The 21,716-nt window shown below is 41.8% G+C and overlaps 3 protein-coding genes across 4 annotated transcripts; all 3 read left to right on the forward strand.

The window, feature by feature from the left end:
• The first annotated feature begins 4,194 nt into the window (after window positions 1-4,194).
• LOC147392956 (Ribosomal L28 family) lies at window positions 4,195-13,169 on the forward strand. Of its 2 annotated transcripts, none has more exons than XM_086455901.1 (3): window positions 4,195-4,508; window positions 6,992-7,299; window positions 12,412-13,169. In XM_086455901.1, exons 2-3 carry the CDS (start codon window positions 7,103-7,105, stop codon window positions 12,821-12,823), a joined length of 609 nt encoding a protein of 202 aa, XP_086312027.1. In that variant the 5' UTR covers window positions 4,195-4,508; window positions 6,992-7,102; the 3' UTR covers window positions 12,824-13,169. The 2 variants fall into 2 exon arrangements, with proteins under 2 accessions (XP_086312027.1, XP_086312028.1); XM_086455902.1 differs by having other exon boundaries at window positions 6,997-7,299.
• Window positions 13,170-14,283: 1,114 nt separating this feature from the next.
• LOC147392957 (uncharacterized) lies at window positions 14,284-15,942 on the forward strand. The gene is made up of 2 exons (XM_086456463.1): window positions 14,284-14,770; window positions 14,852-15,942. Exons 1-2 carry the CDS (start codon window positions 14,284-14,286, stop codon window positions 15,940-15,942), a joined length of 1,578 nt encoding a protein of 525 aa, XP_086312589.1.
• Window positions 15,943-15,956: 14 nt separating this feature from the next.
• Window positions 15,957-18,463, forward strand: LOC147392958 (uncharacterized). The gene is made up of 3 exons (XM_086456464.1): window positions 15,957-16,304; window positions 16,350-16,625; window positions 16,670-18,463. The coding sequence occupies exons 1-3, from the start codon at window positions 15,957-15,959 to the stop codon at window positions 18,461-18,463; spliced, it is 2,418 nt and encodes an 805-aa protein (XP_086312590.1).
• Window positions 18,464-21,716: the final 3,253 nt, after the last annotated feature.

A 21,716-nucleotide genomic window follows, 5' to 3' on the forward strand; every position in this document is an offset into this window, starting at 1 on the left:
ATTGATATACCAAAAATTTATTTATTTTGTATGAAAACGATGAGTTTGAACTTTTAACGAATTCAATCGTGAGAAATGTGGGAGATGAGGTCCAAGGATTGTTAAGTAAAGAAAGTTTACTAAATGGACTATTAAGAGACTGGTCAAAACTTATGGACTATTTAGAAAGAAGTCCCTCTGTAAGGGTCCTTTAAGATTTTTCCTATTTTATTTTTATCTATCCGTAAGAACAAGAACCGAGTTCGTTCTAGAGTAACAAACCACAAACATGAATTCGAATAAAGTGAATTAGGTAACATATTTTTTAGGAAAAATTACTAATGAGATCATGCGTGAGGGATTTCTTTCTAAATAGTCCCCATCTTTTGGGTGGTTGCTTGATGGTTAAACATTTTTCTTCCTCCATGGTTCCTCAACCCCATCTCTCCTTAAAAAGTTTTTGAAATACTCAAACTATCATTTTTTTCATTTTCTTCACATAATTAGGTTTTACAATGGAGATTACAATCATTTTCAATGATTTTTTGTCGTAAATGACGAATGGAGAGTGATGTACTCCTAATTTTGAATACTTAGATGTATTTTTCCATTTATTTCAATAATTTATAACAAAAAAAATGAAGAATGAAGTGGAGATTCTAATTTTTTTTGAAGATTTCATCGTAACTTTTGATCCAAATGTCCATTTCGCAGCTATAATATATGCATTTTAGGTATTCAAGAAGATCTATCCCGTATCAAAGTCAAAAAAATTAAAAGAAAAAAAATGGCAAAATTTGGATCACATTTATTGTGTCTAGTTCACCACCTTTTATTGTCAAGCTCACGACATTTTATCACCGAGTTCAACATTATTATTGTCAAATTCAACACAATAGCGGCAGATATCTCTTAAAATTGTTGTACTTGAAATTTGACATATTCGACAATAAAATCTATAGCAGAATAGCAGTGGATATATCCACCTCTATAATGTTAAATTCGATAATTTAAAAAAAAACTGTTGAACTCAACAATAAAAATATTGAACTTGACACAGTAAATGTGATCCATATTTTTTTTCTTTTCATTTTTTCGACTTCAAAGTTGGATAGATCTATCTTTTTGAAATACCTAAAATGTATATATCATAGTTGTGAAATAGACACTAAAATCCAAATTTACAGCAAAATCTTCAAAGATTTTAGAGTCTGCACTTTCTCTTTTTAGGGTGAATCTCAACTTCATTCTTTATTACTTGTTATAAATCGTTGAAATAAATTGAAAAAAAATACATCTAAATGCTCATTATATAATATTAAGAGATCATTCATAATCCACAGTATAAAATCAACGAAAATTATTGCAATCGTCATTGAAAAATCCAACTATGTGAAGAAAATGAGAAAAATGATAGTTTGGGTATTTCAAAAACATTATAACAAGAAATGAAGTTGAGAGACTATAAAGAAATAAAAAGTGTACTAAATGGACTATCAGGTTATCAATTAAAAGTTTGGGATTATTTAGAAAGAACCCCCCTCCCACGGATTCTATTAAGTAATTTTCCCTAATTCAAACCCCATATGTTCGTGTTACTAGGGCTTAAATTGATTGTAATATTCGGTAAAATGCTTAAAATAAAATAAATGCTTGGATGGGATGTGAGTAGCATTCTTTCTGTTTGAGAGAACTTTTGTTCCCCGTTTGTGTCGCAAGTTTGAGAGTTATGTTACCTAATTCGCTAATATAGTAGTGAACCGCGAACTGATACAATCCAAACCAGGTTGGATTCAGCAAAAACAATGGACCTAATGAATCCCCTTATTTTGGTGAATTTTCAAGATGCCCTTATAGGTTGGTTAATATTAGAGACAATCCTTATTATAGAAATCCTAAGATTTGGTTAATATTAAAAGTAACACTTCATTTTTAAATTGATGATATGCTCACTTATCTAAGTCTTTTTTTATGAGATTAACACAATGGGTGGGTCTATTTGCACACATCAAATCAGCTCATTGCATAAACTTATGTGACTTTTGTTAAAAATAATCTAATTATCATTTTACCCATTCATTTTTGCTCATTACACACACCACTCACCACCTACAGAACAAAAAATCTAAAACTCATTTTTCTTCTTCTTCCTTCTTCATTATGTTCTTCCTTTCTTCCTATTCTTTTTCATCTCCTTTTGAGTTTTGTAAGAAGTTGAATCAATAGAGATTAAATTTTTTTTTTTTTAAGTTATTTTATTTCTTTGAAGTTTATTTTATTTTTTTGCATTTAATCATCAAGGAAGATGCACAAAATCACAGTTCTATTCAATAAGTTTAAACTTGACTTATTTTAACACATTCGGTAAGTACCTACCAAATATTACCAAGGAGATTCAGTAAGTACCTACCAAAAAAACTTTCTCATGTGAATGGATTCGACTTGATTGTAAGTGTTAGGGTAAGAAAAATAAATAAGATCAAAGTTTAAAACCTTCATTGAAATCTTTCTAAATGCAAAGAAGAAGAAGAATAAAAATAAATAAGAGAAATGAAGAAAAAGAAAAATGATTTCATACCTTTAAGTTGGTGAAAAAAGCAATTTAAGTTAAAGCACATTTAAAGTGTATGTAAATAGTTATTTTAATGTTAAGATGAGTATATTAAGGAAGTAAGTGTAAGTTGCAATTTTCATGTGTGCAAATAGACACCCCCTATCATAAACGAAGGCATGAACTACCCACTAGAATCAGTTCATTCAAGAGTGACGAACCATGAACAGTGAAACCAAATTCAAAACTAGCAAACCAACGAAATCACGTAGGCTCTGTCTCTCTCATTCTTCATTTTCCAGGGTTCTGGCTTATTTAGATTGGATTTTGTTGCTTCTTTTTGACATCGACGTCGATTGATTCCATCACAAGGAAGTATGATCGAACACAACGATTGCCATTTTTTATTTTTTATTTTTTTTTTTTTATTTTTTTTGTGATTGTTAGTGTGGAATTTTGATGTTTAAGGGGAACCACATGATTCATGGAATTTGGTTTCAGGTCTTAAAATTTTTTTAATCATTTTTACAATTTAATATTTGGCTCATATTGAGTTTTTACATGATTAGTGTAGAACCGAAGTCCAAGACTAATTCTCATTCGTTTTATTTGATTTGATTTGTTTTTTTTTTTTTTTTTACTTGTCAAATTCATTATACCCTAAAAACACACTCTGCAAGAACTTGTCTTTAAAACATATATTAATATAGGACATTAGGTTAGGATTTATTTCCATACCACTACTAATTGCACCTTAGGTTTGACGAATTTAGGGCAAATGAAGCCACAAATTTTGAACTAGGTTTCCTTTGAATGAACCTAAGAAGGGGTTTTAAATTGAACCCAACTTCATTTTTCGGATATTGGATTCGAATTCAGATGCTATTTTAAGATTCAAATAAATTTTGAATACGGATTCAGATGTTGCCACATCCAATTCGATAATATCCAATCCGATTTAATTAAGTATATATGTTGGGGATGGATCATGGGACATATGAAAAATATATGTAAAAACAATGTAATAATAATAAATTTTCAAAATATAAGTTAGAAATTTCAGATTTAATTGATTTTTTGTGAGGATGATCTCTATGATGAGAAGATCATTCAGAAGAAAAAATCAGTCCAATTTGAAACTTCTAATCCCATCAAAAGTGATTTAGAATGTGGTCTGTCGAATTTTTATCAATAATTTATAAATCACTTTTGATAGATTTATAAGTTTCAAATTGAACTCAATCCAAAATCTCTAACCCATATTTTGAAAAACCATTATTTTTACATATGTCCCATGAACTGCCCCCATATATGTTATATACTTTATGTATTCATGCGACACAACAAAATCTAATTTCTATTCCCATCTCTTAGGGCCTGTTCGTTTGGATTTTTGGAGTTGATTTTTTTTTTTTTTTTTTTTAAAGCCCAAAAAGCGAGAGAAATGCTATTCTTTTGGGCTTCTTTAGCTCCTGCAGATTTTAAATGAAGTTAAAAAGCGGCTCTTTATTGGAGTGGCGCAAATCCGCTTCTCCAATGGGCTATTCCGCGAAGCCCACTACCCAAACTAACGATTCATATGAAATTACCTAAATGCCCTCCATTTTTTAACGAATGTCCAACCAAAACTTAACCTAAAATCCCACCGTTTTCGTTTTCTCATCTCCTGCGAGCGCAAGCGATCGAGACGACTCCAGAAAAAAAAAAAAAAAAAATCGTGGGTTTCAAGCAGTTGCAGAGATCCAAAAGTTTTCGTCTCTCTCATCTTTACCTCACTTTCGAAGAAAACCCTTTTCGTCTCTATCATCTTTATCGAATTTCGTCTTTCAGGCAAGCAGTTGCAGAGAAACTCTTACATCTTTCTCTCATTCTTAAACTCGAGTGGAACAATGGAGGGGAAGAGCTGAAGAGGTGGTGAGCGAAGGTGACGTGTCAATTCGAGAAGATCTCAACTGCAACAAAGTTCCCTGAAACCCAGGTTTTCTTCTGCCTTTGTTGAATCTCTAGGTTTTTTCGCTCGTCTTCGATTCAAGTTCGTATCTATGATTGTAGGCGATATGTGATTTAAAGATGGATTGATTTCTAAGCTACTTCTTTTTTAATTCGTAGAAGGTGATCTTATTTCTTTGTTAATCTGTTATGGATTCATCACTGTTATGGAACTTTTGTTAAATCGAGTGTTAGAGAAGAAAACTTTTTTGTTGGAATGTTTAAAGTTAGGTACTTGCATGAAAATTCAAATCTGAAACGAACAGATTGGTGTTGTTGAATTATGGAACTTTATTGTTTTATTTATTTATTTATAAATATGGATAGATTCGAATGACTAATTATGATTCATGATGCCAACCTCAAATTTTTGGATATTGTTTGTGAATGATGACAAGTCTTATTTTTGTGTATCTAGATAATTTGAATTTAACAGCTTCGCAAAAAAAGAAAAAGAAAAAAAGAAGGATTGAACAAATATCAATCTAATTTTCCAATATATTTCAGAGAAATCAGTGGAAGCTGGCTTTCTAATAGCTAACAATTACACCCACCACAAGCTCAAAGAATGAACTCCATGTGTTTGAACTCCAAAACATCAGAAATAAATATTCCATGTAAAACTCATGAACATAATACTGAAAAAGGGTTTCTAATGAGCAAAGGAGAAGAGTATTCACATCTTTGGAATTGGAGACGAAGCAAATATATATATATATAGGGAGCAGTTCAGCGGCCCTAAAGTTTGCCAAACATTTTTCAAAACATGGGTTAGAAGATTTGGAATGGGCTGATTTTTTGTGAGGATGATCTCTACGGTGAAGAGATCATCCTCTCCAAAAATCAGCTCATTCCAAAGCTTCTAACCCTAGTTTACAAATTGAAGAATCGTGGACCGTCCAATTTTCTAAATCACTTTTGATGGGGTTAGAAATTTTGAAATAGGCTGATTTTTGGTGAGGATGATCTCCTCATCATAGAGATCATCCTCACAAAAAATCAGCCCATTCCAAATCTTCTAACCCATGTTTTGAAAAATGTTTGGCAAACTAGAGGGCCGCTGAACCGCTCCCATATATATATATATATATAGGGTCTTGTTCAGCACCAAACATTTTGGCCAACATTTTAGCCAACCATTTTTGTCTTACATGGGTTAGAAGTTTTGAAATGGGTTGATTTTTGGTGAGGATGATCTCCTCACCATCTCTACGGTGAGGAGATCATCCTCACCAAAAATCAGCCCATTCCAAAACTTCTAGCCCCATGTTTACAAGTTGAAAAATCGTGGACCGTCCATTTTTTGTAAAACATTTTTGATGAGGTTAGAAGTTTTGGAATGGGCTGATTTTTGGTGATGATGATCTCCTCACCGTAGAGATCATCCTCACAAAAAATCAGCCAATTCCAAAACTTCTAACCCATGTTTTGAAAAATGTTTTGCCAAAATGTTCGGTGCTGAACAATTGATTAAATTTGAGTTTAAAATATTTTTATAAATATTTAATAAAAAGAATTAAAAATATTGAATAATAATAATTAAAAATAAATAAGAGACAAAAATTATATTTAAAACATATTTTTATTGAAAAAGGAAATAAGAATGGCATTTATGTAAAATAGTGGGAACACAATTGCTATTTGTACAAGATGAATAGTGAAACAGAGACCATCTCTCTCTCTCTCTCTCTCTCTCTCTCTCTATATATATATATATATATATATATATATAAAATCAGTTTAATCATAAATATTCATTTATTTTTTGAAATAAATGAAATTAATTTAAATGTATATATTTATATTTTTCTAGTAAACATAAGATGTTCAGACAAAATCTTATTTCTCATACAAGTGGTGGATTTTTATTTTTTTAATTTAAATTGGGGTGTAACAAGTAAAGTTGTATTGCCAGTAGCATTTTTCTCTCTCTTCTTTTTTTTAATATTTAACTTGGGGTGTAATAAGTAAAGTTAGGTTGCCAATAACAATTTTATTTTATTTTATTTTTTAAACTTGGGCTGTAATAGGTAAAGTCTGGTTGCCAAATAACAAACTTTATATATTTAACTTTGGGATGTAATAAGTAAAGTTGGGTTGTCAATAACAAGTTTATTGTTTTTTTTATTATGTGAATAGTGATTTAGAGGTTGGGACCCGTTGGAGTTTGCTTAGGTTTAGAAAAGAGAATCATCTCTAAAATGTGAGAATATGCCAAAATAAAGACACCCATTGGAGTTGCTTTTAAAGACAATTGATTTTGAGGGAAAATTTTGTGTGTTTGTTTGGGTACACAAATGTTGAAGATGAGTGTATTTAGTTTATATAAAGAATTTTTTTTTTCTCACAATCGAATCAAATATTATCGGATATTCGATAAGCTAACCGGATTCGAATTCGGATGTAGCTATATCCGGCTCGATAAACATTCGTTTATAGGCCTACTCTAATTTTATTTCGTCTTTTTCACAGTGCAGATCGAGCAGCAAATTAAAAAGAAAAAAAAAATACAAAACAAAAGAGACCAAAGTGATTGATTAATCAGTCGGTCCATTGAGATCAATTGATCAGAGCTTTGTAAAAATGGCGTTTAGATCGAAGGAAATGTTCAAGAAGATAGTTAGAAAGATCGGGGAAGAGAACTTTGCCCCAGGAGTTAAGGAATCTTTGATGAAATGCCTCCCAAACAGTAAGATTGTGATGGGGAGAGCCAAGAAAGGGATCTACGCTGGTCGTCACATCCAGTTTGGAAACCAAGTCAGCGAAGACGGTGGTAACAAGTACTCTCTCTCTCTCTCATCCACTGAAGTTCTTATTACAGCTCTTTTATAAGTTGTTCTTAAGGAAATTAGGTTTGAAATTGTGATTTTGTTTTTGAAAAAATGTGGAATGTTCATTTTTTAGGTCAGAAAGTTTCTCTTTAAACATCATTATAATCCAAAATTATATCAATAGCTTTGATTTTGTTATTGTTCTGTTTTGAAGCTGAATTGAACATAAAGAAGAAAATATCATCTCAAAAGTTTGATAGTTGTGTTGATTGCTGAACATAAGCCACATGATTACATTTGCAAATTGAGTTGTGCTCATATTTGCACTTTCTGCTTGATTGAACATAGGGAGTTATAGATAAGTTTAAGATTTCAGCCTAATGTCATGGACTAGATTCTCCCAACCGTAGTACTCGTATGAAACTAGAGCTAACCCTTGGCATAGTTAAATTCGAAGTTTGGGATTTGCAGACGAGTTGTTGTGGAAGCTTCTCCTCTCCTTTGGTGCGCATGATTTTCTCTAGAATGGGCAATTGTTATCAAGGGTTTATGCAGTTTTTGTAATGGCCAACGATCCGAGTTGTAGATTTGTTAAGTAGTTTTAGGGCCCTTTTGGTAGTTGCAAGATTTAAAAATCCAAAATGAGATAGGCTGATGCGGTAAGCAGAAGGGTTGGCTAAAAACATACAAATATAAAATGAAATTCCATTGACGGACAACATCAATTACGTTATCATATAGATTAGCAGATGTTTCCCTGGCAAAACTTTATTCACAGACCTAAATCTTCTAAAACCAAGACCTCCTAACTTCCTAGGACGACACACCAACTTCCAATTCACAAGATGAATCTTTTTATTATCCAATCTATCATTCCACAAGAAATCTCTGACCAACTTCTCAAGCTCCAACTTGATCTTCCTTGGTAGCAAAAACAAAGATAAGAAGTGAATCGGAATGCTAGACAACATGCTTCTAAGTAGGGCCATCTTCCCCCTTTTAGACAAGTATCTAGCTCTCCAAGTACTTAGCCTTTTTCTCATCCTCTCAATTAGGGCCTCCCAAGCCGACAAAGATCTGTGTGTTGCTCCCAAAGGGAGTCGAGTGTGACCCCTTCTCTTCTCGTGAGCAAATCGGATGGCATTAAATCTCCTCCAAGACACCAAGACCTTTCCCAATAAGATGCCGCAACTTCAAGTCCCCCCCCCCCCCCCAAAAAAAAAAAAAAAAAAAATGATCACACTCCCAAGATCTAGTAGGGCCATACATACCAAGATAAAACCCACGTCTCGTTCGACCCTAAACAATTACACAGAATGGAAACAAAAAGGTCCCAACCTAATGATCCGTAACCTTTAAAAATTTAGTGTCCCAAATAACGATAATACCTCCTGCAGAACCCATCGCTGGAAGTGCCACCCATCTGACTGAACTCCCACCCCACACCTCAAACACAGTTGAACCATTAATAAGATCCAACTTCGATTCTTGAAGAATAACAACATGCGGATTTTGGTACTTAACAATTTACTTCACCGAAGCTCTCTTCCGAAGTGTTCAAATTATCAGGCATGTACTGGATCAAGTTTGATCCTTGACTACCACAAGAAAAAGCCCTCTTGTTTCTACCCACCAAGTCTCTCACAGAATAGTCCTTGAAAGATCTAGACGAGGAGTAAGGTGTTGGGAAAAGTGTAGTACCCAATGCCTCTCCCAACATGTTTATCTCTTTGGGGTACCTTCTTGATTTCCAAGGAGAGACCAGATTATGAAAGTAGAAGAGAGGAAGTAAATATCGATGAGAATGCTGACCCTGAGACCTGCCAACTTAGGAATAAAACCTTTCGAGGAACATACACAATCGAACGTCAAACCAAGAGGGAAAGAGAGGAAATTTGCAAAGCAGGAAGACCACCAACCTTTTCTGGTACAACGAAGAGGATTCAAAAGAATTAATAAACCCTGAGCAACTGCCTTCCCTTTGTTTGGAGAGGGCACTCGAGAACTCACTACACGCATGAGATGATTAGGCCGCAGAAGGCGCATCACTATCGAATGGGTGAGAGCTACCAGTAAACCTGCATCTGAGCTCCCCCAAGGCACCCTGAACAACCACCTCTCCCTGGGATGGGTTGTTACCATAACCGATTGCGTCCACAAAAACTCCAGCACCACTCCCTACGAATCTGTTCTCGACTGGTACTGGGACTTCCACCAAATCTTGAAACAAACTGTGGGCCTCAAAATCGACCCTTTGATTAACTTCTTTTTGAAAGGGCCATGTTGACGGGCAAATATCCAAATTGGTAATTGGGCCAGCCCTCAAACCAAATCCGTTATTGAGATTGTGGACCTTTTTCTTTGCTGTCCTCACTAAACCCAAGTCCATGAACCTTCGGCAGATATTGGCTGCAGATTTTCTTTGCACGGAGAACACGTGTGCCACGTGTCAGCTTAACAAGCTCCTCCTTCTGTACCACGCCATCTGTATCGTTACAGATTTGTTTTTCAAAACCCCTCTGAACTACCATACAGCTGTGCTCGAGTATATTGTCATCGCCTTTTAGAGATGATTCCACACACAGGGGAAGCACCAATCGAATTTTCAACGAAGGATTCATCTGAATCGGACGGTAAATTCTCACTTGATCGAGGAGACAAGGACTCGAGATCTCTCCCCTCATCCATCGGATAAAAAAGACATACTTTTCTCCCATTGACTTCCTGAGCACAGTTACTTCTACCTGCCCATCACTCTGAGTTTGTTCTCTGATGCACGGAATAGATCTAATGTCCGTATGGTTAACACATCAATTGGACTCTTCGAAAATTTTCTCTACCTCCCTTGGGCCAACTGCCAGAATTAATGCATCCTTGAATGAGCTAATTTGATTTGGGCCACTTTTAACCGAAGGAGATTGGGTCTGAACTAGCGGGCCTGGGCCAACCAATGCCACATGTTCCTGGACCTTAGTCATCCCCAGTTCCTCCATCTTCTCTGAAGATTCTCCTACGCACCAGTTCTGTAGGACGCCGTCTACCCCTTGCTTCGTAGCTTCTTCTCTATCAGTCTCCTCCACTGTAGCCTATCATCCCTACTAGAAAAAAAGTGAGTGCCTAGGCCAACCAAAATGAATGAAATCTCATAGGAGTGATGACCACAAACCACCTTATCACCTCTAGCTTTATTGATTCCTGGACTGCCAACCAGAACCCTCGCTGCCGTAAAAATTCTTCTAATCAACACTGAAGTATCCACCTTAATCAGACCTCCCAGAAGTTTACATAGAACCTTGAACACCTCCAAGGTCCATGACTGGAGGGGCAACCCCACACTATTGATCCATGTCTCTCTTTGTACCCAGTGCGTAGACAAACTATTAGATAAAGCAAACCATTGACCGAAATGAACCTCGCTCTCCCCTACCTGGGCTGGTCCTGTTGACAAGAACCACTTAAGATGTTCTGTCGTTTTTGCTGAAAGAATTCTCTGGCTCTCCCCATATGAGATCAGTTCATACTCAGTTGAAGGTTCTTGGAAATCTCCTCTTGAAGCATAAGCCAGTTAGTGGTATCTGGTCCTTCGCACAGGATGATCCTTGTCCAGGCACCAAATCCTCGAAAAGGAATGGCCACTGAGAAACAACACAAACAAAAATCAAATACATAGCAATTCTACAAACCTAATCCCATCTAAACATAAGATTCAAAGAAGTATCTTTTGAATTCCTTGAAAATTTCATATCAAAATAACAAAAATCCTAGAATGTTGTTGATGATTTTCGGAGGTGAATTGTCATGGCTTAGCCCCTTGTTGCATATTGCCGTGTAGCACTGAAGCTAATCACCATGATCTAGCTTAAGTCTTCTATACCCAATGAGTCGTAGGAGTTCCTCAACTCTATAAGGTACTCATCCACTCAAGACAATACAAGTGATTTAGAAAGAAGTAATTGTATTGCTCACACTAAGTGGTTTGGGTGAGCTTAATAAAGCTTACAAGAGTTTAAACACCAAGTGTGAGTGTTTTCTTGTGTATGCAACGAGGGACCAAGTCTTTGACAAATTGTACTTGACCCTCAACAACTCAATTACTCTCCTTCTAAATGCCACAATGCACAACATATGGAATTAAACACAGAATTACCCTTTTCTAATTGATGAAAGAAAATTCGGGCGATTGCAATCCCTCAAGCGAGGAAGAGATTGGATTGGGTAAACGATTAGAAATATGAAACAATGATATAAAATGAGACCAAATAGCACGGGCAGTATAACAATGAACGAGCAAGTGATTGACTGACTCACAACTAGCTTAGCGAAATGAACAAAAATTAGGTGAAATAACATCTTGGAGGATGACCCAATCATTGTTAGGGCATTGTTCAACCCAACCAACCAAATTTATATATAAAAAAAATCAAGGGGAACTATGGGACCGCAATCCACATTGGCAGGGAAAGGCAGAGACGACATAAGGGAAAGAGAATTGTAAAAAGATTTGACTGAAAAGGTCTTTTCCTTGGTTCCTATCCACATCCAATGGTCATTATCTTCAAAATGAATTGGAATAAGGAATATATGATTAGTGAGACTAGCCATGCATTCAACTTCCCACTCATGAATGATCTTCTGGAGCCCTAGTTCCAAGATGATTCCCACACCGAAGATCATTCTAGAACCTGTCTAGACTTCTCTCCACTCTAAAAGCAACTCGACTATGAAATTTGGAATAACCTTGAGGATGCTCTTCCAATAGAATCTTGAATGGAAGGATATATGGCTGATTTTTGGCTCCTCGATATGGGATGGTTCTCGATAGAGGGGCTGAACCTAAACTTTAATAGAATTTATTCCTGTTACTTGATATTGTTTCTCAAGATAGAGTTGAATCGCTTGATAGATTTATGTTGCCGACCCCAATATCTGGGATAATGCATAGTTGATCATGATTTGTTATTGCTTGAGTCGAAACAGATGACTATTGATTCAGTTCTGATTTGCATTCAATGTTCATTTCCTTGTGAAATTTTCAATTAATATGTGGATTACAAGGGAAAAATAAAATAGAAAGGTCACTACAAATATAATTTAATAATTTTCTTGCCATGGTAATGATAGATCAAGACGGACTTGGAAGCCCAACGTACAAGAGAAGCGACTTTTCAGCTATATCCATAACCGCCACATCCGCGTCAAAGTCACTACTCATGCACTTCGATGTATCGACAAGGCAGGTGGGATTGATGAGTACTTGCTGAATACCCCTTACCACAAAATGGACACAGAAATGGGTTTGTTCTGGAAGGCCAAGATCGAGAAAAAGTACGAGGAACTTGGGGAGATGGAGGTGGGTTTCTTCTCACCCGAAGATGAAGCAAAGTTTGAACAGAGTTTCAAAGACATGAAACTGGCTGAGAGGGAAGCTCGTAAGGAATCCCGGAGGAAGAATTATCAGAGGTCTGGGAAACAACAACAGATTGAGGAGGGAAAACCGGATGGTGGGTCTGAGCAAATGGTTGCTAACGCGTAATTGTTGAGCTTATTTCGCATCTGAATCCCAGCTATTTTAACGTATATTCGTGATTCAAGGTCCTTTTATGCAGCAACGGTAATGGCGGTCTTGGAATTTTATATATGAGAGGCCGTTTATTCCCAGCTTTGGAAACTTTTTTAGTTTTTTCGTGTTTACGAAATAATTAGGAGGTACTATTTGAGTTCTAAGCCCATTTTTCGAGCGATGTATCAAACTATTTTTTTGTTCTCTATTTCACATGTATCGAAGCTTTTCGTAAAATTTTGGGGTTCAGCTACCTTGTTCAATCTGCACCGCCCACACGCTCAAGAGTGTTTGAATCAATCAATTTATTGTTGGCTAATTTACAGTTTGATTTGGAATTTCAGTTATATTTATGTGGCACCTGTATTTATGTTGGCTTACCTTGTATGTGTGGTTTGTGGGGTATTGCGTGTACTCGGGGGATTTAGGTGAGATATGATGTTCTAAGAGACCAGTTGCCTTGTCCTTACTAGTCGGGCCAACGGTCTGGATGTACAACTTGTGAAATTGAATAAAGAGAATTGAAAATATCATTAAATAACAGCAAAATTAAATAAATATTTATTTAATTTTGTTTATTTATTTAATTTTGTTTGCTCGACTCCACCTCCAACTCCTAATGTAAAACTTCAAAGGTAGATCTTCCGTCCCTCTTGTCCTCTTTCTTTACTTTTATAACCAGAAGTTGGCATGTGCAAACGCACATGTATCTATTTATAATTTTAAATATTTATACAGTAAAAAGGATAAGTTTGAAAAATTAACCAACTAAGAAGGAATTGCAATTTTCTTATTTGTATCAAGATAACTGTGGGGGAAAATTCTTGAGCACGGACACGTGGCTCGATCAGGGGCCAAGATTAATGACTCGAGATCGTGGCTCGGTTTATTAATCCCGACGAATGCATGTATTCGAAGCTCGGAACTGTGCCATCAACTCGCAGGTCGGTATGAGGGGTCTGACAGATAAGCCTGCAATACCAGTTCTAACCACCCACGTCATGTCAGACCAAACCTGACTTTCTCAGAAGCAATAGGGCAGTTGCAACAACCCCTGCAGCTGACATGTCAGAGAGTAGGCTAACTACCCCAGGTCACCTCAAGGGATGACACGGAAAACGATCAGGTTGAACGCCTATATAAGGGAGAAAACTACGAGTAAAAAAGGTTCGAATTCTTCTTCTCAAAAGCACATTACACTGATCAATTTGGCTAACTTGATCGTCGGAGTGGGCTGTTTTGCAGGTCCCCCCGAGCTTAAAGAGAAGGAAAGTGTAGTGCCATTTCGTGCATCTACAATTTGGCGCCGTCTGTGGGAAACTTACAAGGAGAAAAACGACCAATATGGGAAGAGCTAGGGGCGAAAATCGTGGAGAGCCATCAAATCCACTACCAGCAGACTCGCCCCCAATGCGCCGGATCCAATGCTAGCAATGTACAACTTACTCACAGAGATGAGGGAGGAAATGCGCAGGGGGTTGGAGAAACAAAATGATGAGATAGTGAAAATCAGAAAGGAAAACGAAGAGCTCAGGCAAAGGTTAGGCGAGCGTGCGGAGACCGAGGAGGGCCCAGGGGCAGAGCAGAGCAGCGACCACCCTGTTCGAACGGCAAGAACGGAGGTAGATTGGACTGAAGATTCAGCAGCAGTAAAAACGCAGCAGGGAAGCTCCGAAGTTAAAGAAACCATGACGAGGAAGGAAGTGGAGGAGATGCTCAAAAGGAGGGATGAGGAGCTCGCACGAGGAAAGGATCCCGCGCAAAAGGTACGGAACGCGATTCGGGAACTCAAGGGGACACCATTCTCGCAGGCGATAATGAAGTCAGAACCACCCAGGTCGTTCCACATGCCAAAGTTTGAAACTTACGACTGGGACGCGAGATCCCATGGACCATATACTGCACTACAGAAGTCAAATGGTGCTGTACCAAAATGATGATCCGTTGCTCTGCAAGCTGTTTCCGTCAACCTTGAGGCTCGGGGCCATGATGTGGTTCCAGGCCTTACCACCAGCTGGGTCCATCACGAACTTTTCCGAGCTGGAAGAAGCGTTCGTTGGGCAGTTCGTGCACCTGCGAAGGAAAAGGTCGGAGTTAACACTCTATTTAACCTTCGACAGGAGCCCGGGGAGAGTATTAGGTCGTTCGTAACCCGTTTTCGAACGAGAGCCCTGGACGTAGAGGGCATGGACGAGGCCACAGCATGCGCGGCGTGCATCGCTGCGGTGATCCCGGGAACACGGTTGCATGAGTCCTTGATCAAGTCTGATCCTACTCGTCTAGAGGATTTGTATGCGAAGGTGGAAAAGTACATCCTGGTGGAAGAATCTGTGAAGGGCAGAAGAAGAAGCACCCAGACAGTGGCTAATAGCGAAGGAGGAGTGGACGCTTCAAAGGTACCGACCCACCCCGGAGTGGAAGGAAGTAAGAAAAGGCGGAGAGATTCGAACGAGCAGTCGTGGTGGAAAAGAGGCCGGGTGTATACCCCGCTCAACGAAAAACTATCCGTGATACTGAGGCGCATAAGGGGGGAGCCCGACTTCGTTCGGCCGCCACGGGGGTATAAGGGGAAACCCGGAAAACCATTCTGCGAGTATCATGAGGCTGAGGATCACCCTACTGAGGACTGCTACAGGCTGCGCCATATCATCCAGGATATGATCGACGCTGGGAAGCTCAAAGGTTATGTTTCCACGGGAGGAAGGAGAAGTGGGGAGACTACCGAGAGAGCTGAGCGAAAGCCCGAGCAAAGAAGGCCGGCTAAAGGAGGGCGTCGAGAGACGGAAGAGCGCAGGATAATTCATACCATCACAGGATTATTAGGGGCCGAAGTGCCGTCTAGGCGTGAGATTCGGGAGAAGGTAAAAAAGATCCGACATATGGTCGGGGTTAACAGTGTGGCGTCAGGAGTACGGGTGGTTGGAACGACAAACCACGGAGCAGATCCCCGGGCAATCGTTTTCACAGAGAGTGACCTAAGGGGGACGGCAGGGCCCCATCAGGACGCGTTAGTAATCGCGCTTCCAGTGGGAAACGTCGAGCTCCGAAGAATACTCGTGGATTCGGGGAGGCGGTGGATATTCTCTTCCTGAGCGCGGCTAAGAGAATGGGGGTTTCAGAAAGTTTGGAGCCAACGCCGACCCTCGTCTATGGGTTCAACGGCGCCGCCAGCAGCTCGGTAGGAGAAATCACGCTCCCGATCTCAGCAGGGTCTAAAGTGGTAATGACAAGATTTGTGGTAATAGATGCAGACTCGGCTTATAACGCGATCTTGGGCCGGAGATGGATACACGAGATGAAAGCAGTCCCGTCGACCTATCATCAAGTCATCCGTTTCCCAGGTAAGGAAGGAATAATGGAAATCAGGGGAGATCAGGAGATGGCGCAGAGGTGTTTTCACTTGGCTTTGAAGCAGGATCGAGGCTCTGAGGCCGTCCCACCGAAGAAGAGAAAGGTAAATCCAACTGTTAATGAATCTTCGTAGCAATTACAGAAGCAGCCGCTGCCCGAGCAGCGAGTAACAGTTGAGGAAGTCGAAGCCGTGGATCTCGGGGGCGATGGAGGACAGATAGTTAGTGTTGGTACCACGATGTTGGAGGAGGAGAGGGCAGCAATACTCCAACTTCTGAGGGCAAACAAGGATGTATTCGCATGGTCATTGGAGGACATGCCAGGGATAGACCCGTCGGTGGCATGCCATCGACTAAATGTTGATGAAAGTTTCCGACCTATTAGGCAGAAGCCACGGAGGCTGTCGCCGCGCCTCAGGCAGGGGGTGAATGAGGAAATCGAAAAGCTTTTAAAGGCCGGGTTTATCAGGGAGGTAGAGTACCCGAATGGATAGCAAACATAGTAGCAGTGCCGAAGAAGGATGGAAGGGTGAGAGTGTGCATCGACTTCACGAACCTGAATAAGGCATGCCCAAAGGATAGCTTCCCGCTACCAAGGATTGATAGGTTGGTCGACGCCACGGCTGGACATGAGAGAATGTCGTTTATGGACGGATATTCGGGGTATAACCAGATCCCCTTAGCAGTGGAAGACCAGGAACGGACATCGTTCATCACCGAGCAAGGGCTGTTCTGTTTTAAAGTTATGCCGTTCGGTCTGAGAAATGCCGGGGCAACCTACCAGAGACTTGTGACAAAAATGTTCGAAGGATTGATCGGGAAGACTGTGGAGGTGTATATCGACGATCTGTTGGTAAAAAGCAAGAGAGCGGGAGACCATCTGGCGGACCTCAAGCAAACATTTGATCGGCTGAGGAGTTTCAAAATGAAGTTGAATCCGAAGAAGTGTGTCTTCGCCGTTTCCTCTGGGAAATTCCTCGGGCACATTATCACCAGGAGAGGTATCGAGGCAAACCCAGACCAGATCCGGGCATTGGTAGAAATGCCGAGCCCCGTTAATCAAAAGCAGGTGCAGAAGTTGGCGGGGAGAATAGCTGCGCTAAACAGGTTTATCTCCAGGGTGTCCGATCGATGCCGCCCGCTCTTCATGTTATTACAGAAGGAGAAGAATTTTGCATGGAGTACGGAGTGCGAGGTAGCCTTTAGCGACTTAAAAAGGTATTTGGGGCAGCCACCGATCCTTAGCTCTCCGGAAGATGGAGAGGAGCTGGGGATTTATCTGGCGACCAGTCCATCATCGGTAAGCTCAGTTCTCTTGAAAGTTGAAATGGGACGGGAATATCCTATTTATTATGTCAGCAAGACATTGGGCATATCGGAGGTTAAGTACACCAGGACGGAGAAGATGGGATTGTCACTCGTTTACTCGGCGCACAAACTCAGGCCTTACTTCCTTTCCCACCGCATCCGAGTTGTGACGGACACCCCGCTGAAAGAGATGATGCACAGATCCGAAAAGTCAAGGAGGATGGCGAGGTGGGCTGTAATCCTCGGAGAGTACGACTTACAGTTTGAATCCCGGACGGCGATAAAAGGGCAGGTGTTGGCAGATTTCCTTGCGGACTTCCCGGTAGAGGATCCGAACTGGGTAGAGTTGGAGAACGAGGATGAAGGGACGGAAGAAGTAGAGCTGTGGGACAAGCAGGCAGGATGGAGAATTTTTGTCGATGGGTCGTCGAACTACTCGGGCTCGGGGGTTGGGATAGTAATTGTAACACCGAGCAACGATAGACTGGAAAAAGTAATTAAACTTGGGTACGGGGCATCAAATAACGAAGCAGAGTACGAGGCAGTTATCCACGGGCTGAGAATGGCGAGCGAGTTGAAAATCGGCCGGGTAAAATTATGCACCGACTCTCAACTTATAGCCAATCAATGCAACGGGAAATTTGAAGCAAAGGATGAACGCATGGCGAGATACCTGATCTCAGTTAAACGAGAAATTGAGAAGTTCGACCAAGTGGAAATATGCCAGATTCCCAGGGATGAGAACAGGCATGCGGATTCGTTGGCTTACATTGCCTCAATGCTAGGGGAGACGGAGGGACGGTCTTTACCTGTGGAGTACCTGCCTAAAGCAAGTATCGAATATGTGGAAAGGGAGTGCTCACAGGTCGATAGAACGTCGGGGTGGATAGAAGAATTTACTCAGTATCTGCGTTCAAAGGTGCTGCCAGAAGACAGAGGGGAGGCCAGAAGTTAGTTACTTCGGCAGTCAGCAAGTACACTCTCGTTGGGGAGGAGTTGTATAGAATGTCCTTCGGGGGGCCACTTCTTAAGTGCCTTACTAAGGAAGAGTCCGAGCTCATAATGGCGGAAATCCACGAGGGAATCTGTGGCAATCATTCGGGAGGACGGTCGCTCGCCAATAAGGTTATCACCCAGGGCTACTTCTGGCCAAGGATGCAGGAAGACTGTAAGAGGTATGTGAGGACCTGTGGTCAATGCCAAAAACATGCCCCCATGCATCTGCAGCCAGCCAGTGAACTCCACCCTATGAAATCACCCTGGCCGTTCTCGATATGGGGAATGGACATCGTGGGACCTCTGCCTCGGGGAAAGGGGGGCAAGCTATTTATCCTGGTGGCCACGGACTATTTTACTAAATGGGTGGAAGCTGTTCCCCTTACACCGGATCCGGGAGGAAGAAGTTATCAAATTCACGTGGGAGCACATCATAACGCGGTTCGGGATCCCTTATGCACTGATCTCGGACAATGGGACTCAGTTCAAGGGCAACCGCGTACAATCGTACTTCAAGGAATACGGAATCCGTTCTCTGCAATCATCGCCAAGATATCCACAGGGAAACGGCCAAGCTGAAGCATCAAACAAGACAATCCTCGCAAACTTGAAAAAGAAGCTGGAGGAACACAAGGGAAGGTGGGTAGACGAGCTACATAGTGTCTTATGGGCATATCGGACCACGGCAAGAAGGGCGACAGGTTTCGCTCCGTTCGCACTAGCCTATGGAACAGAAGCTGTCATTCCTACCGAGATACAGATTCCTACAACAAGGACGCTGGTGGCCGAGACAGAATTCAACGACGAAATGGTGGCTCGGAATTTGGACTGGTTGGATGAGACGCGGGAAAGGGTCGTAGAGAGGTTGGCGCGGTACCAACAGGTGTTGAAGAGATCTTATGACCGGAAGGTACGTTGCAGGGAGTTCAAAGTCGGGGATATGGTGTTACGAAAGGTATTTCCTAATACCAAGGAAATTAATAGTGGGAAGCTCAGCTGCAACTGGGAAGGACCGTATATTGTGCGAAAAATCGGGGAAAATGGCGCTTACTACTTGGAGACTCCGACCGGTGATGAAATTCAATCACCATGGAATGTATTCAATTTAAAGAAATACTATCAATAAAGTCATCTTTGTGCAACAGCCCTGCGGTCTAAGGAAAAGCCTCGGCCCCTCCATAGGAGCCGAGCCCAACGAGGGGTTGGTCTGGAGGAAAAGCCTTGGTCCCACCACGGGGACCAAGCCCAACTGGGGAGTTGGTCTAAGGAAAAGCCTCGGCCCCTCCATAGGAGCCGAGCCCAACCGAGGGGTTGGTCTGGAGGAAAAGCCTTGGTCCCCCACGGGGACCAAGCCCAACTGGGGAGTTGGTCTAAGGAAAAGCCTCGGCCCCTCCATAGGAGCCGAGCCCAACCGAGGGGTTGGTCTGGAGGAAAAGCCTTGGTCCCACCACGGGGACCAAGCCCAACTGGGGAGTTGGTCTAAGGAAAAGCCTCGGCCCCTCCATAGGAGCCGAGCCCAACTGAGGAGTTGGTTCGGAGGAAAGCCTTGGTCCCACCACGGGGACCAAGCCCAATTGGGGAGTTGGTCTAAGGAAAAGCCTCGCCCCTCCATAGGAGCCGAGCCCAACTGAGGAGTTGGCTCGGAGGAAAGCCTTGGTCCCACCACGGGGACCAAGCCCAACTGGGGAGTTGGTCTAAGGAAAAGCCTCGGCCCCTCCATAGGAGCCGAGCCCAACCGAGGGGTTGGTCTGGAGGAAAAGCCTTGGTCCCACCACGGGGACCAAGCCCAACTGGGGAGTTGGTCTAAGGAAAAGCCTCGGCCCCTCCATAGGAGCCGAGCCCAACTGAGGAGTTGGTTCGGAGGAAAGCCTTGGTCCCACCACGGGGACCAAGCCCAATTGGGGAGTTGGTCTAAGGAAAAGCCTCGGCCCCTCCATAGGAGCCGAGCCCAACTGAGGAGTTGGTTCGGAGGAAAGCCTTGGTCCCACCACGGGGACCAAGCCCAACTGGGGAGTTGGTCTAAGGAAAAGCCTCGGCCCCTCCATAGGAGCCGAGCCCAACTGAGGAGTTGGTTCGGAGGAAAGCCTTGGTCCCACCACGGGGACCAAGCCCAACTGGGGAGTTGGTCTAAGGAAAAGCCTCGGCCCCTCCATAGGAGCCGAGCCCAACCGAGGGGTTGGTCTGGAGGAAAAGCCTTGGTCCCACCACGGGGACCAAGCCCAACTGGGGAGTTGGTCTAAGGAAAAGCCTCGGCCCCTCCATAGGAGCCGAGCCCAACTGAGGAGTTGGTTCGGAGGAAAGCCTTGGTCCCACCACGGGGACCAAGCCCAACTGGGGAGTTGGTCTAAGGAAAAGCCTCGGCCCCTCCATAGGAGCCGAGCCCAACTAGGGAGTCGGTTCGGAGGAAAGCCTTGGTCCCACCACGGGGACCAAGCCCAACTGGGGAGTTAGTCTAAGGAAAAGCCTCGGCCCCTCCATAGGAGCCGAGCCCAACTAGGGAGTCGGTTTGATGGAAAAGCTTTAGCTCCAATACGGGAGCCAAGATAAGCTATGGAGTCTAGTTCGGAATCGGAGCTCCGGTTCTTTGCTGGCATCAAATCCACGGAAAAATCCTATGGTCGGACCTAAGGAGCTAGGTATAGGTAATTATTTCACTTATTTCTTAAGCAAAAGACCTCAATATGGTAAATAGAAGAAAGAATGCAGAACAGCGAAGGACACAAAAATTTCAGAAAAATATCTATTCATATATACGCTCGTTGATTACACACGGGATCAAAAAATTGTGTTACAAAAAGAAAGAGTAAAAGAAAAAAAATCGATCAAGCATCCGCGGCAGGAGTGGCTTCGGCTTCATCAGGGACTTGTTCCTCGGTCGTAATAGGCTGATCTTCGATAGGTGGCTCGGGGGCAGCGACAGTTTCAACTTCAGGAATCACCTCTGGCCTCTTCGCAGCAGCCTCGGCTTTCCTTAGTTTCGCTTTCAGCCTGTTGTATGCCGCCTCCCAGGCCTCCTCCGAGGAATCCAGTTGCGCTTGGAGGGAGTTGAGCTGGTCTTGAAGAGCTCTCTCTTGCTCCGCCTCCTTTGCCTTCACTAGCTCCTCCAGCGACGAAATCTTCCCCTCCGCCAGAGCCAGCTTGTCTTTATTCTGCTCCAGCTTGGATAGTGCGCTATCCAAGCTTTTTTGGAGTTTTTGGGAGCTGGCCGCAGC

The sequence above is a fragment of the Akebia trifoliata genome, chromosome 10 (assembly GCF_017979445.1).
Source record: "Akebia trifoliata isolate Shusen 1 chromosome 10, ASM1797944v1, whole genome shotgun sequence".
Classification (NCBI taxonomy): domain Eukaryota; kingdom Viridiplantae; phylum Streptophyta; class Magnoliopsida; order Ranunculales; family Lardizabalaceae; genus Akebia; species Akebia trifoliata.

Coding starts and splice junctions, on each gene's coding strand:
- LOC147392958 (XM_086456464.1), top strand. CDS start 15,957: ATGGGGGTTTCAGAAAGTTTGGAGCCAACGCCGACCCTCGTCTATGGG. Junction 16,305..16,349: donor TCCCACCGAAGAAGAGAAAG/GTAAATCCAACT, acceptor TTACAGAAGCAG/CCGCTGCCCGAGCAGCGAGT. Junction 16,626..16,669: donor CGCCGCGCCTCAGGCAGGGG/GTGAATGAGGAA, acceptor CGGGTTTATCAG/GGAGGTAGAGTACCCGAATG.
- LOC147392956 (XM_086455901.1), top strand. CDS start 7,103: ATGGCGTTTAGATCGAAGGAAATGTTCAAGAAGATAGTTAGAAAGATC. Junction 7,300..12,411: donor AGCGAAGACGGTGGTAACAA/GTACTCTCTCTC, acceptor TGGTAATGATAG/ATCAAGACGGACTTGGAAGC.
- LOC147392957 (XM_086456463.1), top strand. CDS start 14,284: ATGTACAACTTACTCACAGAGATGAGGGAGGAAATGCGCAGGGGGTTG. Junction 14,771..14,851: donor TGCACTACAGAAGTCAAATG/GTGCTGTACCAA, acceptor ATGTGGTTCCAG/GCCTTACCACCAGCTGGGTC.